General features: G+C 42.0%; 1 protein-coding gene and 1 long non-coding RNA gene across 7 annotated transcripts in view; both read right to left on the bottom strand.

Moving 5' to 3' along the window:
- Positions 1–7,765: 7,765 nt before the first annotated feature.
- LOC133622496 (uncharacterized) lies at positions 7,766–13,479 on the bottom strand. The gene is made up of 2 exons (XR_009817783.2): positions 10,627–13,479; positions 7,766–10,302 (listed from the first exon to the last, which is right to left on the bottom strand). It is a non-coding gene; the product is annotated as an uncharacterized lncRNA (long non-coding RNA).
- Positions 13,480–14,053: 574 nt separating this feature from the next.
- Positions 14,054–23,075, bottom strand: part of LOC133622495 (microtubule-associated protein tau-like) — a 130,619-nt gene continuing 121,597 nt past the window's right edge. For 5 of the 6 annotated variants that reach the window (XM_061985299.2, XM_061985301.2, XM_061985302.2 and 2 more), the window contains 5 exons: positions 21,703–21,795; positions 21,303–21,395; positions 17,588–17,669; positions 17,414–17,526; positions 14,054–15,876 (listed from right to left, as the gene is read on the bottom strand). In XM_061985299.2, coding sequence (XP_061841283.1) covers positions 15,667–15,876; positions 17,414–17,526; positions 17,588–17,669; positions 21,303–21,395; positions 21,703–21,795 — 591 coding nt within the window. In that variant the 3' untranslated portion in view covers positions 14,054–15,666. The remainder of the gene's footprint in view (positions 15,877–17,413; positions 17,527–17,587; positions 17,670–21,302; positions 21,396–21,702; positions 21,796–23,075) is intronic. The other variant, XM_072915855.1, reaches the window with a different exon arrangement.

Here is a 23,075-nt window from a genome sequence, read left to right as displayed (position 1 = left end):
ACTCTAGCCTTTAAATAGCCCCCCTGTTAGACCAGTTGATCTGCCGTTTCTTTTCTCCTCTGCTCCCCTTTTCCTTGAGGGGGGGGGGGCACAGGTCCGGTGGCCATGGATGAAGTGCTGGCTGTCCAGAGTCGGGACCCGGGGTGGACCGCTCGCCTGTGCATCGGCAGGGAACATCTCTGCGCTGCTGACCCGTCTCCGCTCGGGATGGTGTCCTGCTGGCCCCACTATGGACTGGACTCTTACTATTATGTTGGATCCACTATGGACTGGACTCTCACAATATTATGTCAGACCCACTCGACATCCATTGCTTTCGGTCTCCCCTAGAGGGGGGGGGTTACCCACATATGCGGTCCTCTCCAAGGTTTCTCATAGTCATTCACATCGACGTCCCACTGGGGTGAGTTTTTCCTTGCCCGTATGTGGGCTTTGTACCGAGGATGTCGTTGTGGTTTGTGCAGCCCTTTGAGACACTTGTGATTTAGGGCTATATAAATAAAGATTGATTGATTGATTGATTGATTGATGACGCCTCATGAACCCATCACTAATCATTTACATATGCATACAATTTTTTTTTTTAATTATTTTTTTTTTTTTATGAATTAAGTAACGTTTATGACAACCTTTTTCCAAAACAATATAGAATGTGAGATATAACAGGATAATGCATACGTTTATCTTTTTTTTTCCAAAACGCTTACAAAAAAGTGGGACCCCAAAAATTTACTGTGGGACCCCATTTTGAAAATTCCTAGCGCCAACACTGCTGTCAACAGAGGAGAAAAAAAAAGCTTTATTTACATAAATATATTATTTATAAAGCAAGTTCGAGTATCATTGGCAAATTTTCACCGGTCGGAATGCAAGCAAAACGCAATTTATTACCTACAAAGAGGCGTCAGTCTCGAAAAGCTGAAGGAGAGACCCAGGTGGAACTAAAGAGAACTAATTAAACAAGGAACAGGTGTGCCGACACGACATGGAACAGAACGTAAAGGTGCTGCAAAACACAGGGACCAAACAGGAAACAGTGACAAAACAAGAGCACCAAGACAGGAAGTGATTCTAATAACAGGAAACCCCAACCATAACCAAACCGTCAGTAGCATGAATTGATTAACGTGGACCCCGACTTAAACAAGTCGACAAACTTATTCGGGTGTTACCATTTAGTGGTCAATTGTACGGAATATGTACTGTAATGTGCAATCTACTAATGCAAGTCTCAATCAATCAATCAATCAAGCACTTCTGACAAAATGGTTCGCTGCGCCTGGATAGCAGCCAACCTGACTTCAAACACATCACTCAACACGGACGCCATAACGTCAACAAAGCTCACCTTTAAAGTATTTACCTACTGTTTGGAACAATTAGAGGTGATAGAAGAAAGGTAAGAACATAATGCATCTATATTTGTGGCAGCACGTTTCACCTTTGCATGGTGTTACCCTGAACTGTGGTGCATTCAAAGACCCTTGATTAAAGTTAGAAATGGAAGTGTCACTAGGTTTTAAAGACACGGGGAGCCTTAACTGGAGGAGATGCACTAATAATAATATAATCACAATAATAACGATGTGTTATGACTGTTGATGATTACCATTTCCATTTAATTCACTCAAACATTAAACAAAAATAATTGATACAACTTAAAAATAAATCATGAATGAAAAGGAGCAGAATGAAGTATTATTCTTTGTGTATCAGCGTCACGGTCAGAAAAATTGTATGAAAATGATCAAAAAACTTTCCGTTGTCTAAGCTGTCTTTGTTGCACCAAACCAAAGGCTTGGAAAATTCCGCTGTGTACGATGGGAGGAGACGGGAGGGGTTATCTATTGTGATCCAAGACTTGCCCAAGCTCGATCCAGGACCAGCCCAAGCCCGAGGCATCTTTTTCTTTTGTGTTAATGTGACCGAAAACAATGGCTGTTTACATACCCCCCATTCCTTTTTTTAGTAAACAAAACCAAATGATTTAGGGGGTTTATCCAGATATGCTAATCCCATCTTTAAAAAGTCAAAAACCTAGTTTTGTGGTTTAAAAAGCTGTTTTCAACCATATCCATGTAATAGTGAGTTTGAGTGCATGTACACAAAGTGTGTGTGTGTGTGTGTGTGTGTGTGTATGGGGAGGTGACGTTGGGTTTAGGGTGGGATGGGGGCCCCGGAATTTACGCCCCTCATTATATCAGTGCTGTCAAATTACATTTTTGAAATCAGATTAATCAAAGGGTTGGTGTGGATTCATTTTGATGGATTGCAATTAATCGTGTTTCATTTTGCATGAGCAGAGACTCAAGAAAGAAGGGAATATATAAACTACATGTCAGTGACGTGCAGTCACTAGAGACAGGTGAGGCGGGGCCTCACCTGCCATCATGGAAAGAAAAAAAATGTAAAAAGAAAAAAAAAAAATTAAATTGTTATATGTATCCAGTGATTATACTATAAAGTTATTTTCCATTTAACTTCACCAGTTTTAGATTATTTTTATTCAAAATCGCTGAATTTTCACATTTGCCGTTCAAACACTGAGAAGAGACGGTGCGGTGAACAGCAGCCAGTTGAGGCACGTCACTCAGTGCCGCAAATGCAGAGAATAATCTCGCCACACCTAGTGTGTGTGTGACAATCATTGGTACTTTAACTTTTTAACTTTAACATGGATTGCGGAATGACTCGCCTAACTGCTGGCCTGCTGTGCAGTGAGACTGTATTGCTATATGAACTATATTATACATTTTCATAGTTTAGTTAGCTGAGGTATATAATGTACAGTGTATTTTGTCAACAACTGTATGTGTGTAACGTATTTCTTGTGCTGAGCGATCATAAAACGGCTGCAAAAGACGCACTGGCTGAGGCTCGCCTCCTGCACCCCCGCCGTTGAATTGTTGTATCAACTAAAGCCCACACTTAAACTTTCCACGTGCAAGATTGAATCTATTTAAAAAAAATTATTTCATAAGAAGCCAAAAAGTGCAAAAACAATAATGTTGGTGTTGGAGGAGTTGTGAATGACTGCAGGGACACAACATTAGATACACCTGCAGACTGCAGGTGTACCTAATTCACAACTCCTCCAACACGAACATTATTGTTTTTGCACTTTTTGGCTTCTTATTAAATAACTTTTTTGTAACCTATTTTTATGGGCTTTCCTCTTTGTGATGTTAAGTTCCTGTTATGCGCTGTTATACAGTATATGCCTTGAGCTCTTATTTTGAAGGCGCTAAGAGCGGAAGTGATGTCACGTTGCGGAGGTTTTTGAAAGAAGGTAAATAAAGTGGTCCTCGTGTAAACTGGAGCCTCCGTGTTTGTTATTTTGTAGTGTCATACTGTATAGGCGACATTTATAAACCCTCGGTTACACTTTTTTAAAATAGATTCAATCTTGCACGTGGAAAGTTTAAGTGAGGGCTTTAGTTGCAGCGCATGGACTTAATTTCTAAGTAAAGGTAAGACCATAATAACGTTTTTTTTATTAAATGTGCTTTTTTGTGTGCTACAGTTTGTATGTGTAAAGTTAAAGTTAAGTTAAAGTACCAATGATTGTCACACACACACTAGGTGTAATGAAATTTGTCCTCTGCATTTGACCCATCCCCTTGATCACCCCCTGGGAGGTGAGGGGAGCAGTGGGCAGCAGCGGCGCCACGCCTGGGAATCATTTTTGGTGATTTAACCCCCAATTCCAAGCCTTGATGCTGAGTGCCAAGCAGGGAAGAATGCTGGTATGAGCTTTTAAACATAACCCGTTAACTGCTGCCAATCAAATGGTGAATAAGATACTCTTTAGGGTTCATATGTTTGTAAATCTGACTGTGATGAAGTCAGTGCCTCACCAGCCATGAACCTCACCGCACGTCACTGATGCATGTATGCACTTAATATGTTTACTAAACACCTCTAACATCATATTTGTGTTAACGAAAAAAATGGTTTGTTTTTCCGAACATTAATGTGGATGGACCTGTTCGAGCGTGCATAATATTAAGTACACTCATTATCCCATTTTACTTAATTGGCCCCAAAAAATGAATATTTGTCCATCTATTAATAGGAGCGACATACAGTAGAGTGACAGGAATAACAACTAATTGCTGGTCCACTCGATTGCATGAGGTAATGTTGACCTGGGGGGAGTGTGTGTGTGTGAGAGAGACCCCAGGGAACATGCTCTATCAGTATCATGCTTCAAACCCTGCTTTGAAAAGCAGTGCACTACAAAATGTGCTCATTGTAGCCCTTAATCCGAATTTCCTCATTTTAATTTGAAAAAAAAAAAAAAAAATCAGCACTTAATGTTTTATTGTTTTGTAGGCTAAAGTGTTTTATATACTGTATTATGCTCCTGAGTTAATGTTGCTGATCAACTTGAATTTTATTATATAAATCATGTATAATAAAAGGGGTTAGTGCATCTGCCTCAAAGTACGAAGGTCCTGAGTAGTTTTGGGTTCAATCCCGGGCTCGGGATCCTTCTGTGTGGAGTTTGCATGTCCTCCCCGTGACTGCGTGGGTTCCCTCCGGGTACTCCGGCTTCCTCCCTCCTCCAAAGACATGCACCTGGGGATAAGTTGATTGGCAACACTAAATTGGCCCTAGTGTGTGAATGTGAGTGTGAATGTTGTCTGTCTATCTGTGTTGGCCCTGTGATGAGGTGGCGACTTGTCCAGGGTGTACACCGCCTTCCGCCCGATTGTAGTTAAAATAGGCTCCAGCGCCCCCCGCGACCCCAAAGGGAATAAGCGGTAGAAAATAGATGGATGGATGGAAAATATGCAATATAATATTATTTAATTTATTTAATTAATCAGTATCAAATGTTACAAGTAGGTCAAAAAAATCTAAATTTTTTTATTTCAAGCAAGTCTTTTCTGCTACAAACTAAAAGACAATGTTAAAGTTAAAGTTAAAGTACCAATGATTGTCACACACACACTAGGTGTGGCGAGATTATTCTCTGCATTTGACCCATCACCCTTGATCACCCCCTGGGAGGTGAGGGGAGCAGTGGGCAGCAGCGGTGGCCGCGCCCGGGAATCATTTTGGTGATTTAACCCCCAATTCCAACCCTTGATGCTGAGTGCCAAGCAGGGAGGTAATGGGTCCCATTTTTATAGTCTTTGGTATGACTCGGCCGGGGTTTGAACTCACAACCTACCGATCTCAGGGCGGACACTCTAACCACTAGGCCACTGAGTAGGTTAATGTTAGTGAAGTTATTCTTTTTTGTAAGTGTATCTATGTTTCTCTCTTTTATATTAATAAGAATACAATGTTGCAGAGGTGTTCTTATATTATAGACAAATCGGCGAAGAGTGGGTGGGTGGGGGGTCAAAAAAAAAAGTTTTCTTCTTCCTTAGGGGGACGTAACTGAAAATACTTGAGAAGCACTGACCCACGCGACCCCGAAAAGGACAAGCGGTAGAAAATGGATGGATGGATGGATGGATGTTATATGATAAGATAGTCAAACCGCGAATTCAGGAGGAACAGTGTGGTTTTTGTCCTGGTCGTGGAACTGTGGACCAGCTCTATACTCTCGGCAGGGTCCTTTGAGGGTGCATGGGAGTTTGCCCAACCAGTCTACATGTGCTTTGTGGACTTGGAGAAGGCATTCGACCGTGTTCCTCGGAAGTCCTGTGGGGAGTGCTCAGAGAGTATGGGGTATCGGACTGTCTGATTGTGGCAGTCCGCTCCCTGTATGATCAGTGCCAGAGCTTGGTCCGCGTTGCCGGTAGTAAGTCGGACACGTTTCCAGTGAGGGTTGGACTCCGCCAAGGCTGCCCTTTGTCACCGATTCTGTTCATAACTTTTATGGACAGAATTTCTAGGCGCAGTCAAGGCGTTGAGAGGATCCGGTTTGGTGGCTGCAGGATTAGGTCTCTTCTTTCTGCAGATGATATGGTCCTGATGGCTTCATCTGGCCAGAATCTTCAGCTCTCACTGGATCGGTTCGCAGCCGAGTGTGAAGCGACTGGGATGGGAATCAACACCTCCAAGTCAGAGTCCATGGTTCTCGTCCAGAAAAGGGTGGAGTGCCATCTCCGGGTTGGGTAGGAGATCTTGCCCCATGTGGAGGATTTCAAGTACCTCGGAGTCTCGTTCACGAGTGAGGGAAGAGTGGATCGTGAGATCGACAGGCGGATCGGTGCGGCGTCTTCAGTAATGCGGACACTGTATCGATCCGTCGTGGTGAAGAAGGAGCTGAGCCGGAAGGCAAAGCTCTCAATTTATCGGTCGATATACGTTCCCATCCATTGCCGGCTCAGTGGCCTTGTGGTGAGAGTGTCCGCCCTGAGACTGGTAGGTCGTGAGTTGAAACCCCGGCCGAATCATACCAAAGACTACAAAAAATGGGACCCATTGCCTCCTTGCTTGGCATTCAGCATCAAGGGTTGGAATTGGGGCTTAAATCACCAAATGATTCCACGTTCACTGCTCCCCTCACCTCCCAGGGGGTGAACATGGGGATGAGTCAAATGCAGAGGACAAATTTCACCACACCTAGTGTGTGTGTGTGTGTGTGACAATCGTTGGGACTTTAACCATCCTCAACCTATGGTTATGACCGAAATGACAAGATCACGGGTACAAGTGGCCGAAATGAGTTTCCTCCGCCGGGTTGTGGGGCGCTCCCTTAGAGATAGGGTGAGACGCTCCGTCATTTGGGAGGAGCTCAAAGTAAAGCCGCTGCTCCTCCACATGGAGAGGAGCCAGATGAGGTGGTTCGGGCATCTGGTCAGGATGCCAACCGTACGCCTCCCTAGGGAGGTGTTTAGGGCACGTCCGACCGGTAGGAAGTGTTAGAGTAATTGTTTGTAAGTTATCACAAACAACTTTGTGATGAAATAAGTTCCAGGCAAGAGGACAGGGGCTGTCTTTGAGGCCTACCAAGAGGAAGAAGGCTCGTAAAACTCCACTGTGACTTCAAAGCGGACAGATGGCAGGATCTGCCCAATTTCCAGACAAACTCTTTTTGAAGTATTTTACGAACCCTTTTTGAACTATTTTATGGAACTCTTTTTGAACTATTCAACGACCTCTCCTTTTGAACTGATCGGTAACCAAAGGCAACGCTGTTTACGACCTACTTCCCTCTGGACGCAGCTGTGGGCAGGTGGGGGGAGAAAGTCAAATAAAGAAGGCTGAGTGCAAGCTTGTGGCAGAGCGTGGTTGAAGACTGTACCGAGAGTACAGTCGCCACGTCTCTCGTCAATATTGAGTCCAAATTTAATTCGGTCTCGGTTTGATTCTTTGCCTCTTGTCTTGTTTAATAGATGTCATCATTGTTTGAACCTGACAGGAGGCCACGGGGAAGACCCAGGACACGGTGGGAAGACTATTTCTCCCGGCTGGCCTGGGAACGCCTCAGGATCTCCTGGGAGGAGCTGGACGAAGTGGCTGGGGAGAGGGAAGTCTGGGCGTTCGTGCTTAGGCTGCTGCCCCCGCGACCTGACCTCGGATAAGCGGAAGAAGATGGATGGATGATAAGATGAACTGCAACCATTTTTCACGTTCTTTATTTTATTGTTTTTCATGTGAGCATTTGCCCATCAGAACATTGCAAACATTTTTTTTTAGTTTTTTTTTTAAATACACTTACACAGGCGTACATAGCGATTGAAAGGGAAGTAACAAACATCAGACATTCACAACAAGAACAGTATGAATGCATCCTAACACTCTTTCCTGCAAAACAACCAGACTGCTTTTCTTTCATTACACTTTCAAAGTTGCTTTCCCCCCCCCCCCACGGAATGTTTTCACATACAACACATACATCTTCCCTTTTTTTTCTTTTTTCCATTCTTTGTGGAGGGAAAGGACATGAGGGGCTTGAACGACACACCGCTCCAAAAAGAACTTTCGTCTTCTCCATGCCTAGGCTCATTTACAAAACAGAAAAAAAATAAGGAATTAGGAAATTAAAGACTCCTATTTGAGGACTGCAGGGCCTGTCCAATGTACAAAACTACATTATAAAAACATAAAACACAAGTTTGCCAAACAGCCCAGCAAATATTCGCAAACAATCTTTTTTTTTTTCTTCAAATGTCACACATTTTAAACAAACATGCTCATCAGACGCTCTGATTGGACGCTAGTAGCTTTTTGATGTTTCCAAATCCCTTTTCTAGATAGCTGCAAAAGACTTTAAGAGGAGGGAATGCGGCAATGCTTTAAAAAAAAAAAAAAAAAAAAACTACAGCAGGGAAGGAATTCATATGGCCCCATAACTTGTGGATCTCACGTGAGAGGAAGAGGCGAGGTTAATCATTTTGCAAAGCACATTGCAAAAAGTCAGTGTTCAAAAACAAGAAAAAAAAAAATACAAAAATGAGGGGTATTTTATTTGAACTAAGCAAAATTATCTGCCAATAGAACAAGAAAATTTGGCTTGTCAAGACTTTCCAAAACAAGTAAAACTAGAGCGCAATTTTGAGATTTGGAGTTAGGTTTTTTTATTAGATCGCAATTTTTGCCAGTCCTGATGTGTGTGTTCAGTTTGGTGAGTTTTGAAGCATGTTAAGGGGGTCAAATTACAGCTCAAAGAGGCAAAAGTGACTGTTTTTAGTACATTTTTGTCTTGAAGGGGGAATTGCCAACTTCCTGTTGATTTTTGCCCGAGGATGTAAAATTATGAAATCTAGGTCTAAGTCACACCTACATAGAGGTTTTAGTTTCATGTCTCTCTGACCTTCCTAGTGGGAGTTACAGGCAGTTTTGTCTGTGTCTTTTCCTAGGGGGCGCTAGAGCGCAATTTTGAGTTTTGGGGCTAGTTTTTTTTATTAGATAGCAATTTTCGCAGGTCCTGATGTGTGTGTCAAATATGGTGAGTTTTGAAGCATGTTAAGGGGGTCAAATTACAGCTCAAAGAGGCAAAAGTGACTGTTTTTAGTACATTTTTGTCTTGAAGGGGGAATTGCCAACTTCCTGTTGATTTTTGCCCGAGGATGTAAAATTATGAAATCTAGGTCTAAGTCAGACCTACATAGAGGTTTTTGTTTCATGTCTCTCCGACCTTCCTAGTGGGAGTTACAGGCAGTTTTGTCTGTGTCTTTTCCTAGGGGGCGCTAGAGCGCAATTCTGAGTTTTGGGGCTAGGTTTTTTTTATTAGATCGCAATTTTCGCAGGTCCTGATGTGTGTGTCAAATATGGTGAGTTTTGAAGCATGTTAAGTGGGTCAAATTACAGCTCAAAGAGGCAAAAGTGACTGTTTTTAGTACATTTTTGTCTTGAAGGGGGAATTGCCAACTTCCTGTTGATTTTTGCCCGAGGATGTAAAATTATGAAATCTAGGTCTAAGTCAGACCTACATAGAGGTTTTAGTTTCATGTCTCTCCGACCTTCCTAGTGGGAGTTACAGGCAGTTTTGTCTGTGTCTTTTCCTAGGGGGCGCTAGAGCGCAATTTTAAGTTTTGGGGCTAGGTTTTTTTATTAGATAGCAATTTTCGCAGGTCCTGATGTGTGTGTCAAATATGGTGAGTTTTGAAGCATGTTAAGGGGGTCAAATTACAGCTCAAAGAGGCAAAAGTGACTGTTTTTAGTACATTTTTGTCTTGAAGGGGGAATTGCCAACTTCCTGTTGATTTTTGCCCGAGGATGTAAAATTATGAAATCTAGGTCTAAGTCAGACCTACATAGAGGTTTTAGTTTCATGTCTCTCCGACCTTCCTAGTGGGAGTTACAGGCAGTTTTGTCTGTGTCTTTTCCTAGGGGGCGCTAGAGCGCAATTTTGAGTTTTGGGGCTAGGTTTTTTTTATTAGATTAGCAATTTTAGCAGGTCCTGATGTGTGTGTCAAATATGGTGAGTTTTGAAGCATGTTAAGGGGGTCAAATTACAGCTCAAAAAGGCAAAAGTGACTGTTTTTAGTAAATTTTTGTCTTGAAGGGGGAATTGCCATTGATTTTTGCCCGAGGATGTAAAATTATGAAACCTAGGTCTAAGTCAGACCTACATAGAGGTTTTTGTTTCATGTCTCTCCGACCTTCCTAGTGGGAGTTACAGGCAGTTTTGTCTGTGTCTTTTCCTAGGGGGCGCTAGAGCGCAATTTTAAGTTTTGGGGCTAGGTTTTTTTTTATTAGATAGCAATTTTCGCAGGTCCTGATGTGTGTGTCAAATATGGTGAGTTTTGAAGCATGTTAAAGGGGTCAAATTACAGCTCAAAGAGGCAAAAGTGACTGTTTTTAGTACATTTTTGTCTTGAAGGGGGAATTGCCAACTTCCTGTTGATTTTTGCCCGAGGATGTAAAATTATGAAATCTAGGTCTAAGTCAGACCTACATAGAAGTTTTTGTTTCATGTCTCTCCGACCTTCCTAGTGGGAGTTACGGGCAGTTTTGTCTGTGTCTTTTCCTAGGGGGCGCTAGAGCGCAATTTTGAGTTTTGGGGCTAGTTTTTTTTATTAGATAGCAATTTTCGCAGGTCCTGATGTGTGTGTCATATATGGTGAGTTTTGAAGCATGTTAAGTGGGTCAAATTACAGCTCAAAGAGGCAAAAGTGACTGTTTTTAGTACATTTTTGTCTTGAAGGGGGAATTGCCAACTTCCTGTTGATTTTTGCCCGAGGATGTAAAACTATGAAATCTAGGTCTAAGTCACACCTACATAGAGGTTTTAGTTTCATGTCTCTCTGACCTTCCTAGTGGGAGTTACAGGCAGTTTTGTCTGTGTCTTTTCCTAGGGTGCGCTATAGCGCAATTTTGAGTTTTGGGGCTAGGTTTTTTTATTAGATAGCAATTTTTGCAGGTCCTGATGTGTGTGTCAAATATGGTGAGTTTTGAAGCATGTTAAGGGGGTCAAATTACAGCTCAAAAAGGCAAAAGTGACTGTTTTTAGTAATTTTTGTCTTGAAGGGGGAATTGCCATTGATTTTTGCCCGAGGATGTAAAATTATGAAACCTAGGTCTAAGTCAGACCTACATAGAGGTTTTAGTTTCATGTCTCTCTGACCTTCCTAGTGGGAGTTACAGGCAGTTTTGTCTGTGTCTTTTCCTAGGGGGCGCTAGAGCGCAATGTTGAGTTTTGGGGCTAGTTTTTTTTATTAGATAGCAATTTTCGCAGGTCCTGATGTGTGTGTCAAATATGGTGAGTTTTGAAGCATGTTAAGTGGGTCAAATTACAGCTCAAAGAGGCAAAAGTGACTGTTTTTAGTACATTTTTGTCTTGAAGGGGGAATTGCCAACTTCCTGTTGATTTTTGCCCGAGGATGTAAAATTATGAAATCTAGGTCTAAGTCAGACCTACATAGAGGTTTTAGTTTCATGTCTCTCTGACCTTCCTAGTGGGAGTTACAGGCAGTTTTGTCTGTGTCTTTTCCTAGGGGGCGCTAGAGCGCAATTTTGAGTTTTGGCGCTAGTTTTTTTTATTAGATAGCAATTTTCGCAGGTCCTGATGTGTGTGTCAAATATGGTGAGTTTTGAAGCATGTTAAGGGGGTCAAATTACAGCTCAAAGAGGCAAAAGTGACTGTTTTTAGTACATTTTTGTCTTGAAGGGGGAATTGCCAACTTCCTGTTGATTTTTGCCCGAGGATGTAAAATTATGAAATCTAGGTCTAAGTCAGACCTACATAGAGGTTTTAGTTTCATGTCTCTCTGACCTTCCTAGTGGGAGTTACAGGCAGTTTTGTCTGTGTCTTTTCCTAGGGGGCGCTAGAGCGCAATTTTGAGTTTTGGCGCTAGGTTTTTTTTATTAGATAGCAATTTTCGCAGGTCCTGATGTGTGTGTCAAATATGGTGAGTTTTGAAGCATGTTAAGGGGGTCAAATTACAGCTCAAAGAGGCAAAAGTGACTGTTTTTAGTACATTTTTGTCTTGAAGGGGGAATTGCCAACTTCCTGTTGATTTTTGCCCGAGGATGTAAAATTATGAAATCTAGGTCTAAGTCAGACCTACATAGAGGTTTTAGTTTCATGTCTCTCCGACCTTCCTAGTGGGAGTTACAGGCAGTTTTGTCTGTGTCTTTTCCTAGGGGGCGCTACAGCGCAATTTTAAGTTTTGGGGCTATTTTTTTTTATTCTATAGCAATTTTCGCAGGTCCTGATGTGTGTGTCAAATATGGTGAGTTTTGAAGCATGTTAAGGGGGTCAAATTACAGCTCATAGAGGCAAAAGTGACTGTTTTTAGTACATATTTGTCTTGAAGGGGGAATTGCAAACTTCCTGTTGATTTTTGCCCGAGGATGTAAAATTATGAAACCTAGGTCTAAGTCAGACCTACATAGAGGTTTTAGTTTCATGTCTCTCTGACCTTCCTAGTGGGAGTTACAGGCAGTTTTGTCTGTGTCTTTTCCTAGGGTGCGCTATAGCGCAATTTTGAGTTTTGGGGCTAGGTTTTTTTATTAGATAGCAATTTTTGCAGGTCCTGATGTGTGTGTCAAATATGGTGAGTTTTGAAGCATGTTAAGGGGGTCAAATTACAGCTCAAAGAGGCAAAAGTGACTGTTTTTAGTACATTTTTGTCTTGAAGGGGGAATTGCCAACTTCCTGTTGATTTTTGCCCGAGGATGTAAAATTATGAAATCTAGGTCTAAGTCAGACCTACATAGTGGTTTTTGTTTCATGTCTCTCCGACCTTCCTAGTGGGAGTTACAGGCAGTTTTGTCTGTGTCTTTTCCTAGGGGGCGCTAGAGCGCAATTTTGAGTTTTGGGGCTAGGTTTTTTTTATTAGATAGCAATTTTCGCAGGTCCTGATGTGTGTGCCAAATATGGTGAGTTTTGAAGCATGTTAAGTGGGTCAAATTACAGCTCAAAGAGGCAAAAGTGACTGTTTTTAGTAAATTTTTGTCTTGAAGGGGGAATTGCCAACTTCCTGTTGATTTTTGCCCGAGGATGTAAAATTATGAAATCTAGGTCTAAGTCAGACCTACATAGTGGTTTTTGTTTCATGTCTCTCCGACCTTCCTAGTGGGAGTTACAGGCAGTTTTGTCTGTGTCTTTTCCTAGGGGGCGCTAGAGCGCAATTTTGAGTTTTGGGGCTAGTTTTTTTTTTTATTAGATAGCAATTTTCGCAGGTCCTGATGTGTGTGTCAAATATGGTGAGTTTTGAAGCATGTTAAGTGGGTCAAATTACAGCTCAAAGAGGCAAAAGTGACTGTTTTTAGTACATTTTTGTCTTGAAGGGGGAATTGCCAACTTCCTGTTGATTTTTGCCCGAGGATGTAAAATTATGAAATCTAGGTCTAAGTCAGACCTACATAGAGGTTTTAGTTTCATGTCTCTCTGACCTTCCTAGTGGGAGTTACAGGCAGTTTTGTCTGTGTCTTTTCCTAGGGGGCGCTAGAGCGCAATTTTGAGTTTTGGCGCTAGGTTTTTTTATTAGATAGCAATTTTCGCAGGTCCTGATGTGTGTGTCAAATATGGTGAGTTTTGAAGCATGTTAAGGGGGTCAAATTACAGCTCAAAGAGGCAAAAGTGACTGTTTTTAGTAAATTTTTGTCTTGAAGGGGGAATTGCCAACTTCCTGTTGATTTTTGCCCGAGGATGTGAAATTATGAAATCTAGGTCTAAGTCAGACCTACATAGTGGTTTATGTTTCATGTCTCTCCGACCTTCCTAGTGGGAGTTACGGGCAGTTTTGTCTGTGTCTTTTCCTAGGGGGCGCTACAGCGCAATTTTAAGTTTTGGGGCTAGTTTATTTTATTAGATAGCAATTTTCGCAGGTCCTGATGTGTGTGTCAAATATGGTGAGTTTTGAAGCATGTTAAGGGGGTCAAATTACAGCTCAAAGAGGCAAAAGTGACTGTTTTTAGTACATTTTTGTCTTGAAGGGGGAATTGCCAACTTCCTGTTGATTTTTGCCCGAGGATGTAAAATTATGAAATCTAGGTCTAAGTCACACCTACATAGAGGTTTTAGTTTCATGTCTCTCTGACCTTCCTAGTGGGAGTTACAGGCAGTTTTGTCTGTGTCTTTTCCTAGGGGGCGCTAGAGCGCAATTTTGAGTTTTGGGGCTAGTTTTTTTTATTAGATAGCAATTTTCGCAGGTCCTGATGTGTGTGTTCAGTTTGGTGAGTTTTGAAGCATGTTAAGGGGGTCAAATTACAGCTCATAGAGGCAAAAGTGACTGTTTTTAGTACATTTTTGTCTTGAAGGGGGAATTGCAAACTTCCTGTTGATTTTTGCCCGAGGATGTAAAATTATGAAACCTAGGTCTAAGTCAGACCTACATAGAGGTTTTTGTTTCATGTCTCTCCGACCTTCCTAGTGGGAGTTACAGGCAGTTTTGTCTGTGTCTTTTCCTAGGGGGCGCTAGAGCGCAATTTTGAGTTTTGGGGCTAGTTTTTTTTTTATTAGATTAGCAATTTTCGCAGGTTAATGTGTGTGTCAAATATGGTGAGTTTTGAAGCATGTTAAGTGGGTCAAATTACAGCTCAAAGAGGTGGCGGAAGAATAAAGAATAAAACGCTACAGAAACAATAGGTCCTTCTGTCCCATTTCTGCAATGGGCCAGGCGGGCCCTAATTAGCTAACCTCAATGAACCCAAAAATACCTTAAAATAATTATATTCTCACTACTAACAACTGTACTACTATATGAGTATGTGTTTTCTATTGTTTTATTGAAAATAAAACAGCAAATTTGGCTGTCATCTGTTTTAATTATGAGACACAATTGTGTCAAAGTCATGATTTATTTTTTTCATGCTTGAAATAAGAAATTATTACTTTAAAAAAAGTAGTTTTATACTTGTGAGTGTTGATGACACAGCTTTGCAACACTTGATATTCTAGTTTCAAGCATGTTTTACTCAATATAGGTCATCAAATCTCAGCAACAAGCTGTAATATCTTACTGAGATCATTTAGGACCAAAACCCTTAAAACAAGTAAAACACTCTAACATAAAATCTGCTTAGTGAGAAGAATTATCTTATCAGACAGAAAATAAGCAAATATCACCCTTATTTGAGATATTTCATCTTACTGAGATTTCAGTTTTTGCAGCGCAGTCTGCTGAAAATGATGGAAAGCGTCACTCTACATACGCTGTGGTTGTAGCAATTTGAAAATGCATACTATTTTGAGTTTGTATAGTAGCAACTTAAAAGTGAATTTTGTTGGATTTAATATTTTTAAGTAATACTCTCTTTTTTTTTTTAAAAGAAAATGGATGTAGTAATGGGAGTTGCTTGTATGTGTGTTGTTCCTACCCAGAGGGTTTTAGAGTGACGCACCGGGAGAAGTGTGCCGTATATGTTGAATGGCAACTGATAAATAAAAGTTCCCTGTGAGTAGGGTAAAGCTCAACCGTCCAGTTTGTATAGTCATTGAAGACAGAACAAGCTGAAACAGTGGTCGAAGTTGCAATTGCCATAAAACACATTTTAAGATACTCTGCCATCTGGTGGTTTAAGTAGGTAAAGCTACCCCCAATTTGTCACGTTTCATGTGTCAGGTAAACTGCAACGAATGGGGCCATATGGATCCACTTCTTACTGTATACAATCTCAAGCCCTCTTTCGGGCATAAAGACAAAAAGTCCAAAGCAGGAAAGAAAACGGTAACTTTTAAAGCAGGTGCATGGAGATCAATCGGAGAATTCCCTTTTTAAAATCCCTCTGGGAAGCAGACGTGGAGGGGGAGGGTCTCGGGAGAACACTGGATGATTGAGAACGAATGAGACGGGTCGGGACGAAGGTCGCTCATAAGCCCTGCTTGGCCAGAGCGGCGGTGACGTCTTGGGCCAGCGTGCAGAGCTGTGGCGACTCCAGTTGGTTGATGCTGCCGGTGGAGGACATGTGAGGAGAGGTGCCGCCCGCCTCCACCCCGGGGGAGTGGGTGATGACGATCTCTGCGCCGTGGTCCACCCGAGCTTTGGCCGTCTCCCGGAAGCTCAGCTTGTGGCTCTCAATCTGCCAATGAGGGGTCAGAGGTTATCTTTTTTTTACCTTGGCGGTTTTAGATAAATGCCTATGGCGGCATTCTCTAGTGGGCGCCTCGAGGATGAGGAGAAAGAAAATATTTACAAACCCCGTTTCCATATGAGTTGGGAAATTGTGTTCGATGTAAATATAAATGGAATACAATGATTTGCAAATCCTTTTCAACCCATATTCAGTTGAATGCACTACAAAGACAAGATATTTGATGTTCAAACTCATAAACTTTTTTTTTTTTTTTGCAGAAATCACTGCACGTAAGCAGCTAAGCCCGTGACCTTCGATCCCTCAGGCTGTACTGCATCAATAAGCGACATCAGTGTGTAAAGGATATCACCACATGGGCTCAGGAACACTTCAGAAACCCACTGTCAGTAACTACAGTTGGTCGCTACATCTGTAAGTGCAAGTTAAAACTCTCCTATGCAAGGCGAAAAACCGTTTATCAACAACACCCAGAAACGCCGTCGGCTTCGCTGGGCTTGAGCTCATCTAAGATGGACTGATACAAAGTGGAAAAGTGTTCTGTAGGTCTGACGAGTCCACATTTCAAATGGTTTTTGGAAACTGTGGACGTCGTGTCCTCCGGACCAAAGAGAAAAAGAACCATCCGGATTGTTATAGGCACAAAGTTGATGATGGTATGGGGGTGTATTAGTGCCCAAGACATGGGTAACTTACACATCTGTGAAGGCGCCATTAATGCTGAAAGGTACATACAGGTTTTGGAGCAACATATGTTGCCATCCAAGCAACGTTACCATGGACGCCCCTGCTTATTTCAGCAAGACAATGCCAAGCCACGTGTTACATCAACGTGGCTTCATAGTAAAAGAGTGCGGGTACTAGACTGGCCTGCATGTAGTCCAGACCTGTCTCCCATTGAAAATGTGTTGCGCATTATGAAGCCTAAAATACCACAACGGAGACCCCCGGACTGTTGAGCAACTTAAGCTGTACATCAAGCAAGAATGGGAAAGAATTCCACCTGAGAAGCTTCAAAAATGTCTCCTCAGTTCCTAAATGTTTACTGAGTGTTGTTAAAAGGAAAGGCCATGTAACACAGTGGTGAACATGCCCTTTCCCAACTACTTTGGCACGTGTTGCAGCCATGAAATTCAAAGTTAATTATTATTATTATGAGTTTGAACATCAATTATCTTGTCTTTGTAGCATATTCAACTGAATATGGGTTGAAAATGATTTGCAAATCATTGTATTCCGTTTATATTTACATCCAACACAATTTCCCAACTCATATGGAAACGGGGTTTGTAGATACAATCATTAAATATGATTAAAATCAAGAGGAACATTACTAATTCAGTGTTAATATTTGAGTGTGCTCTGGGCCACAAGGTCAAAAGGGTTAAGAACCTCTGCTTTATCTGACATGTTAAGGTAGTGCCCTTCCTGTGTGGTGTGGGGGGCTGAAAGGGGATCTTTCCCAGGGCGCCATTGAAGCTAGAACCATGACTGTCTGGATGTCCAATCAAAAAGCAGCATTTACCATCACATTCCCGCCTCCTGGCATGTGGCTGGCGTTGTCCATTGAGCCGACCTTGGCAAGAGCCTTGTCTTTAAAGTCCAGCTTCACATTCTCGATTCGCACGTTTCCTCCGCCTGCGAGTGACAAGGACCGGCATCAAACATCATCATCACCGGTTAAATCACGCGTCCTCACCTGGCCTGTGGCGGATGTTGGACATGGAGCCACATTTGGCAGTGATGTGGCTCAAGTCGATTTTCTTGGTCTGGATTTGAACCTGAGGGGAAGGCAGCGGCGTGAACGCCAATTCTGTGTTTACAGCGAGGAAAAGAGCCGCGGCGGCGCGGCGGCGGGATGATCTCCGAGTAAGCACGACATGCATGTGGATAAATTCAGATTAATTTGGACTCAAACGAGACAGGAGATGGCGATGCCAGAGATTACACGGGACGCGCACGCAGCAAATAGACACGGCAGCTGCTTCAATTAAACTTGCATCAGCGGCATGATTTACTGTACATGTTCTACTGTATGTAGTGCAACTGACTGATGTACAGTAAGTTGACCACGCCACACTTTTCATATGATTCGGTTTTCTCCAAATAGTTTCACCTAGGGGTGTAACGGTACACAAAAATTTCGGTTCGGTACGTACCTCGGTTTAGAGGTCACAGTTCGGTTCATTTTCGGTACAGTAAGAAAACAACAAAATATAAATTTTTTGGTTATTTATTTACCAAATTTGTAAACAATAGCATAACATACAGGTAAAAGCCAGTAAATTAGAATATTTTGAAAAACTTGATTTATTTCAGTAATTGCATTCAAAAGGTGTAACTTGTACATTATATTTATTCATTGCACACAGACTGATGCATTCAAATGTTTATTTCATTTAATTTTGATGATTTGAAGTGGCAACAAATGAAAATCCAAAATTCCGTGTGTCACAAAATTAGAATATTACTTAAGGCTAATACAAAAAAGGGATTTTTAGAAATGTTGGCCAACTGAAAAGTATGAAAATGAAAAATATGAGCATGTACAATACTCAATACTTGGTTGGAGCTCCTTTTGCCTCAATTACTGCGTTAATGTGGCGTGGCATGGAGTCGATGAGTTTCTGGCACTGCTCAGGTGTTATGAGAGCCCAGGTTGCTCTGATAGTGGCCTTCAACTCTTCTGCGTTTTTGGGTCTGGCATTCTGCATCTTCCTTTTCACAATACCCCACAGATTTTCTATGGGGCTAAGGTCAGGGGAGTTGGCGGGCCAATTTAGAACAGAAATACCATGGTCCGTAAACCAGGCACGGGTAGATTTTGCGCTGTGTGCAGGCGCCAAGTCCTGTTGGAACTTGAAATCTCCATCTCCATAGAGCAGGTCAGCAGCAGGAAACATGAAGTGCTCTAAAACTTGCTGGTAGACGGCTGCATTGACCCTGGATCTCAGGAAACAGAGTGGACCGACACCAGCAGATGACATGGCACCCCAAACCATCACTGATGGTGGAAACTTTACACTAGACTTCAGGCAACGTGGATCCTGTGCCTCTCCTGTCTTCCTCCAGACTCTGGGACCTCGATTTCCAAAGGAAATGCAAAATTTGCATGGTTGGGTGATGGTTTGGGGTGCCATGTCATCTGCTGGTGTCGGTCCACTCTGTTTCCTGAGATCCAGGGTCAACGCAGCCGTCTACCAGCAAGTTTTAGAGCACTTCATGCTTCCTGCTGCTGACCTGCTCTATGGAGATGGAGATTTCAAGTTCCAACAGGACTTGGCGCCTGCACACAGCGCAAAATCTACCCGTGCCTGGTTTACGGACCATGGTATTTCTGTTCTAAATTGGCCCGCCAACTCCCCTGACCTTAGCCCCATAGAAAATCTGTGGGGTATTGTGAAAAGGAAGATGCAGAATGCCAGACCCAAAAACGCAGAAGAGTTGAAGGCCACTATCAGAGCAACCTGGGCTCTCATAACACCTGAGCAGTGCCAGAAACTCATCGACTCCATGCCACGCCGCATTAACGCAGTAATTGAGGCAAAAGGAGCTCCAACCAAGTATTGAGTATTGTACATGCTCATATTTTTCATTTTCATACTTTTCAGTTGGCCAACATTTCTAAAAATCCCTTTTTTGTATTAGCCTTAAGTAATATTCTAATTTTGTGACACACGGAATTTTGGATTTTCATTTGTTGCCACTTCAAATCATCAAAATTAAATGAAATAAACATTTGAATGCATCAGTCTGTGTGCAATGAATAAATATAATGTACAAGTTACACCTTTTGAATGCAATTACTGAAATAAATCAAGTTTTCCAAAATATTCTAATTTACTGGCTTTTACCTGTACATGTACACACAGGGTCCATTGCTAGGGTTAATGTGGTCAACATATATAAAATAAAAACTAAACAAGATAAGGCTCAGAATGTTTTTTTAAAGGCCTACTGAAATGCGATTTTCTTATTTAAACGGGGATAGCGGGTCCATTCTATGTGTCATACTTGATCATTTCGCCATATTGCCATATTTTTGCTGAAAGGATTTAGTAGAGAACATCGACGATAAAGTTCGCAACTTTTGGTCGCTGATAAAAAAAGCCTTTGCCTGTACCGGAAGTAGCAGACGAGTAGCGTGAGGTCACAGGTTGTGGAGCTCCTCACATCTGCACATTGTTTACAATCATGGCCACCAGCAGCGAGAGCGATTCGGACCGAGAAAGCGACGATTTCCCCATTAATTTGAGTGAGGATGAAAGATTCGTGGATGAGGAAAGTGAGAGTGAAGGACTAGAGGGCAGTGGGAGCGATTCAGATAAGGGAAGATGCTGTGAGAGGCGGGTGGGACCTGATATTCAGCTGGGAATGACTAAAACAGTAAATAAACACAAGACATATATATACTCTATTAGCCACAACACAACCAGGCTTATATTTAATATGCCACAAATTAATCCCGCATAACAAACACCTCCCCCCTCCCGTCCATATAACCCGCCAATACAACTCAAACACCTGCACAACACACTCAATCCCACAGCCCAAAGTACCGTTCACCTCCCCAAAGTTCATACAGCACATATATTTCCCCAAAGTCCCCAAAGTTACGTTCGTGACATGCACATAGCGGCACGCACGTACGGGCAAGCGATCAAATGTTTGGAAGCCGCAGCTGCATGCGTACTCACGGTACCGCGTCTGCGTATCCAACTCAAAGTCCTCCTGGTAAGAGTCTCTGTTGTCCCAGTTCTCCACAGGCCAATGGTAAAGCTTGACTGTCATCTTCCGGGAATGTAAACAATGAAACACCGGCTGTGTTATCCGGCACACCAGTCAAGGGGTGCATTCTACGGCGGGGGTGCGTTATCCGGCACAACACCTGCCGCAATACACCGCTTCCCACCTACAGCTTTCTTCCTTGCAGTCTCCATTGTTCATTGAACAAATTGCAAAAGATTCACCAACACAGATGTCCAGAATACTGTGGAATTTTGCGATGAAAACAGACGACTTAATAGCTGGCCACCATGCTGTCCCAAAATGTCCTCCACAATCCGTGACGTCACGCGCAGGCGTCATCATACCGAGACGTTTTCAGCAGGATATTTCGCGCGAAATTTAAAATTGCACTTTAGTAAGCTAACCCGGCCGTATTGGCATGTGTTGCAATGTTAAGATTTCATCATTGATATATAAACTATCAGACTGTGTGGTCGGTAGTAGTGGGTTTCAGTAGACCTTTAAGTTTTCATGTTTTAATACATTCAAACCTTTAGTAGATCAGGCCCTTAGTTTGCATTATTCAACGCAATGCATCACTTGGACATTTCAACGACAGCTTCATGAATAAACATAAGAATGTATTTTTTGTGTATGTTTAAAAAAATAATTGTTGAGTGACTTACGTTTCCTCCGCCTGGGGCATGCTGGAGTTTGTTCAGGGAACCACATTTAGCCTGAACATGGCTAAAGTCCAATTTAACGCTCGGGATCATGACCTGGGAATGACAAGGTTTTTTTTAACAGACAAAAGGCGCCAACGGGGTCCTCCAAAGCTGGAGGTGCGTTACTTCCATTGGAACTATTCCAATTGGAACCTTTCTAACACCAGAAAGGGTGTGTGTTCTGTATTTCAGCTCATTTCTACCACCGCCTGGGCAGTTTTTGCCTCTCCTGTTTGAATTCACAGCCGTAAAAAACGATTGTTGAACATTCACTCAAAAGATAAAAGAGGAATGGAAGGACCAAAATAAAAAAAGAGGCAAGGAAGAGAACAGGAAGAGAGAAAGAGAGAGCCGTACATACATTGCCTCCTTTGGGCGCGTGCCTCAGATTATCCTTGGAGCCGCACTTTGACTGAACATGACTGAAGTCCACCTTCTCGTTTAAAATGTGCACCTAGATCACAAAGAAATAATAAAAAAAACTATGTGTGCCTCGATGTTAAATGGCTTATTAATGTTAAATTAAGTTAAAGTACAAATGATTGTCACACACACACACTAGGTGTGGTGAGATTATCCTCTGCACTTAAATGTAGAATATATTTATATTATTCATATATTATAAATATTATATATATTATATTATTTATTATTATTATTGTTTATTGTGAGCGAACTGTGGTGTTGAATTTCCCCCAGGGATCAATAAAGTACTTTCTATTCTATTCTATTTGACCCATCACCCTCACCCCCTGGGAGGTGAGGGGAGCAGTGAGCAGCAGCGGTGGCCGCGCCCCGGGAATCATTTTGGTGATTTAACCCCCAATTCCAACCCTTGATGCTGAGTGCCAAGCAGGGAGGTAATGGGGTTTGAACTCACAACCTACCAATCTCAGGGTGGACACTATGTGTGTCTACGTGTATATTTAACATGTATTTACAGTTACTGTGCTTTGTTGTGTTATACTCTTAAGTAATTCAGTCTGCTTGCAGTTATCAATAGTCAGAGGAAGGCCGAAGAAATTGGTTCCACAGGAAATGATTGCCACCCTTTCTGGGTATTAACTTTTTAAATTGTCTCAGTTACCCCGTAGGTTTGGATGGATTTTTTCCGGGCTATTGAAATATGTCAAGACAAGAGAAGAAAGTCCAAAAAGAGGTTCAGAGTGAAGGAGAGAATAGTCAAAGCTTAGTATTAAATAGGGATGTCCGATAATGGCTTTTTACCGATATCCGATATTCCGATATTGTCCAACTCTTTAATTACCGATACATACAGTCGTGGAATTAACACATTATTATGCCTAATTTGGACAACCAGGTATGGTGAACATAAGGTACTTTTAAAAAAAAATTAACAAAATAAAATAAGATAAGATAAATAAATTAAAAACATTTTCTTGAATAAAAAAGAAAGTAAAACAATATAAAAACAGTTACATAGAAACTAGTAATTAATGAAAATTAGTCAAATTAACTGTTAAAGGTTAGTACGATTAGTGGACCAGCAGCACGCACAATCATGTGTGCTTATGGCATACTTGCCAACCTTGAGACCTCCGATTTCGGGAGGTGGGGGGAGGGGGGTGGGCGTGGGCAGGTCGGGGTGGGACGGGGGCGTGGTTGGGGGCGTGGTTTGGGGCGTGGCTAAAAGGGGAGGAGTATATTTACAGCTAGAATTCACCAAGTCAAGTATGTCATATATATAGATAATATATATATATATATATATAT

This window comes from Nerophis lumbriciformis, linkage group LG23 (genome assembly GCF_033978685.3).
Source record: "Nerophis lumbriciformis linkage group LG23, RoL_Nlum_v2.1, whole genome shotgun sequence".
NCBI classification, from domain to species: Eukaryota; Metazoa; Chordata; class Actinopteri; order Syngnathiformes; family Syngnathidae; genus Nerophis; species Nerophis lumbriciformis.
The sequence above is the reverse complement of the archived record's forward strand: the minus strand, read 5'-3'. Positions and strand labels throughout refer to the sequence as shown.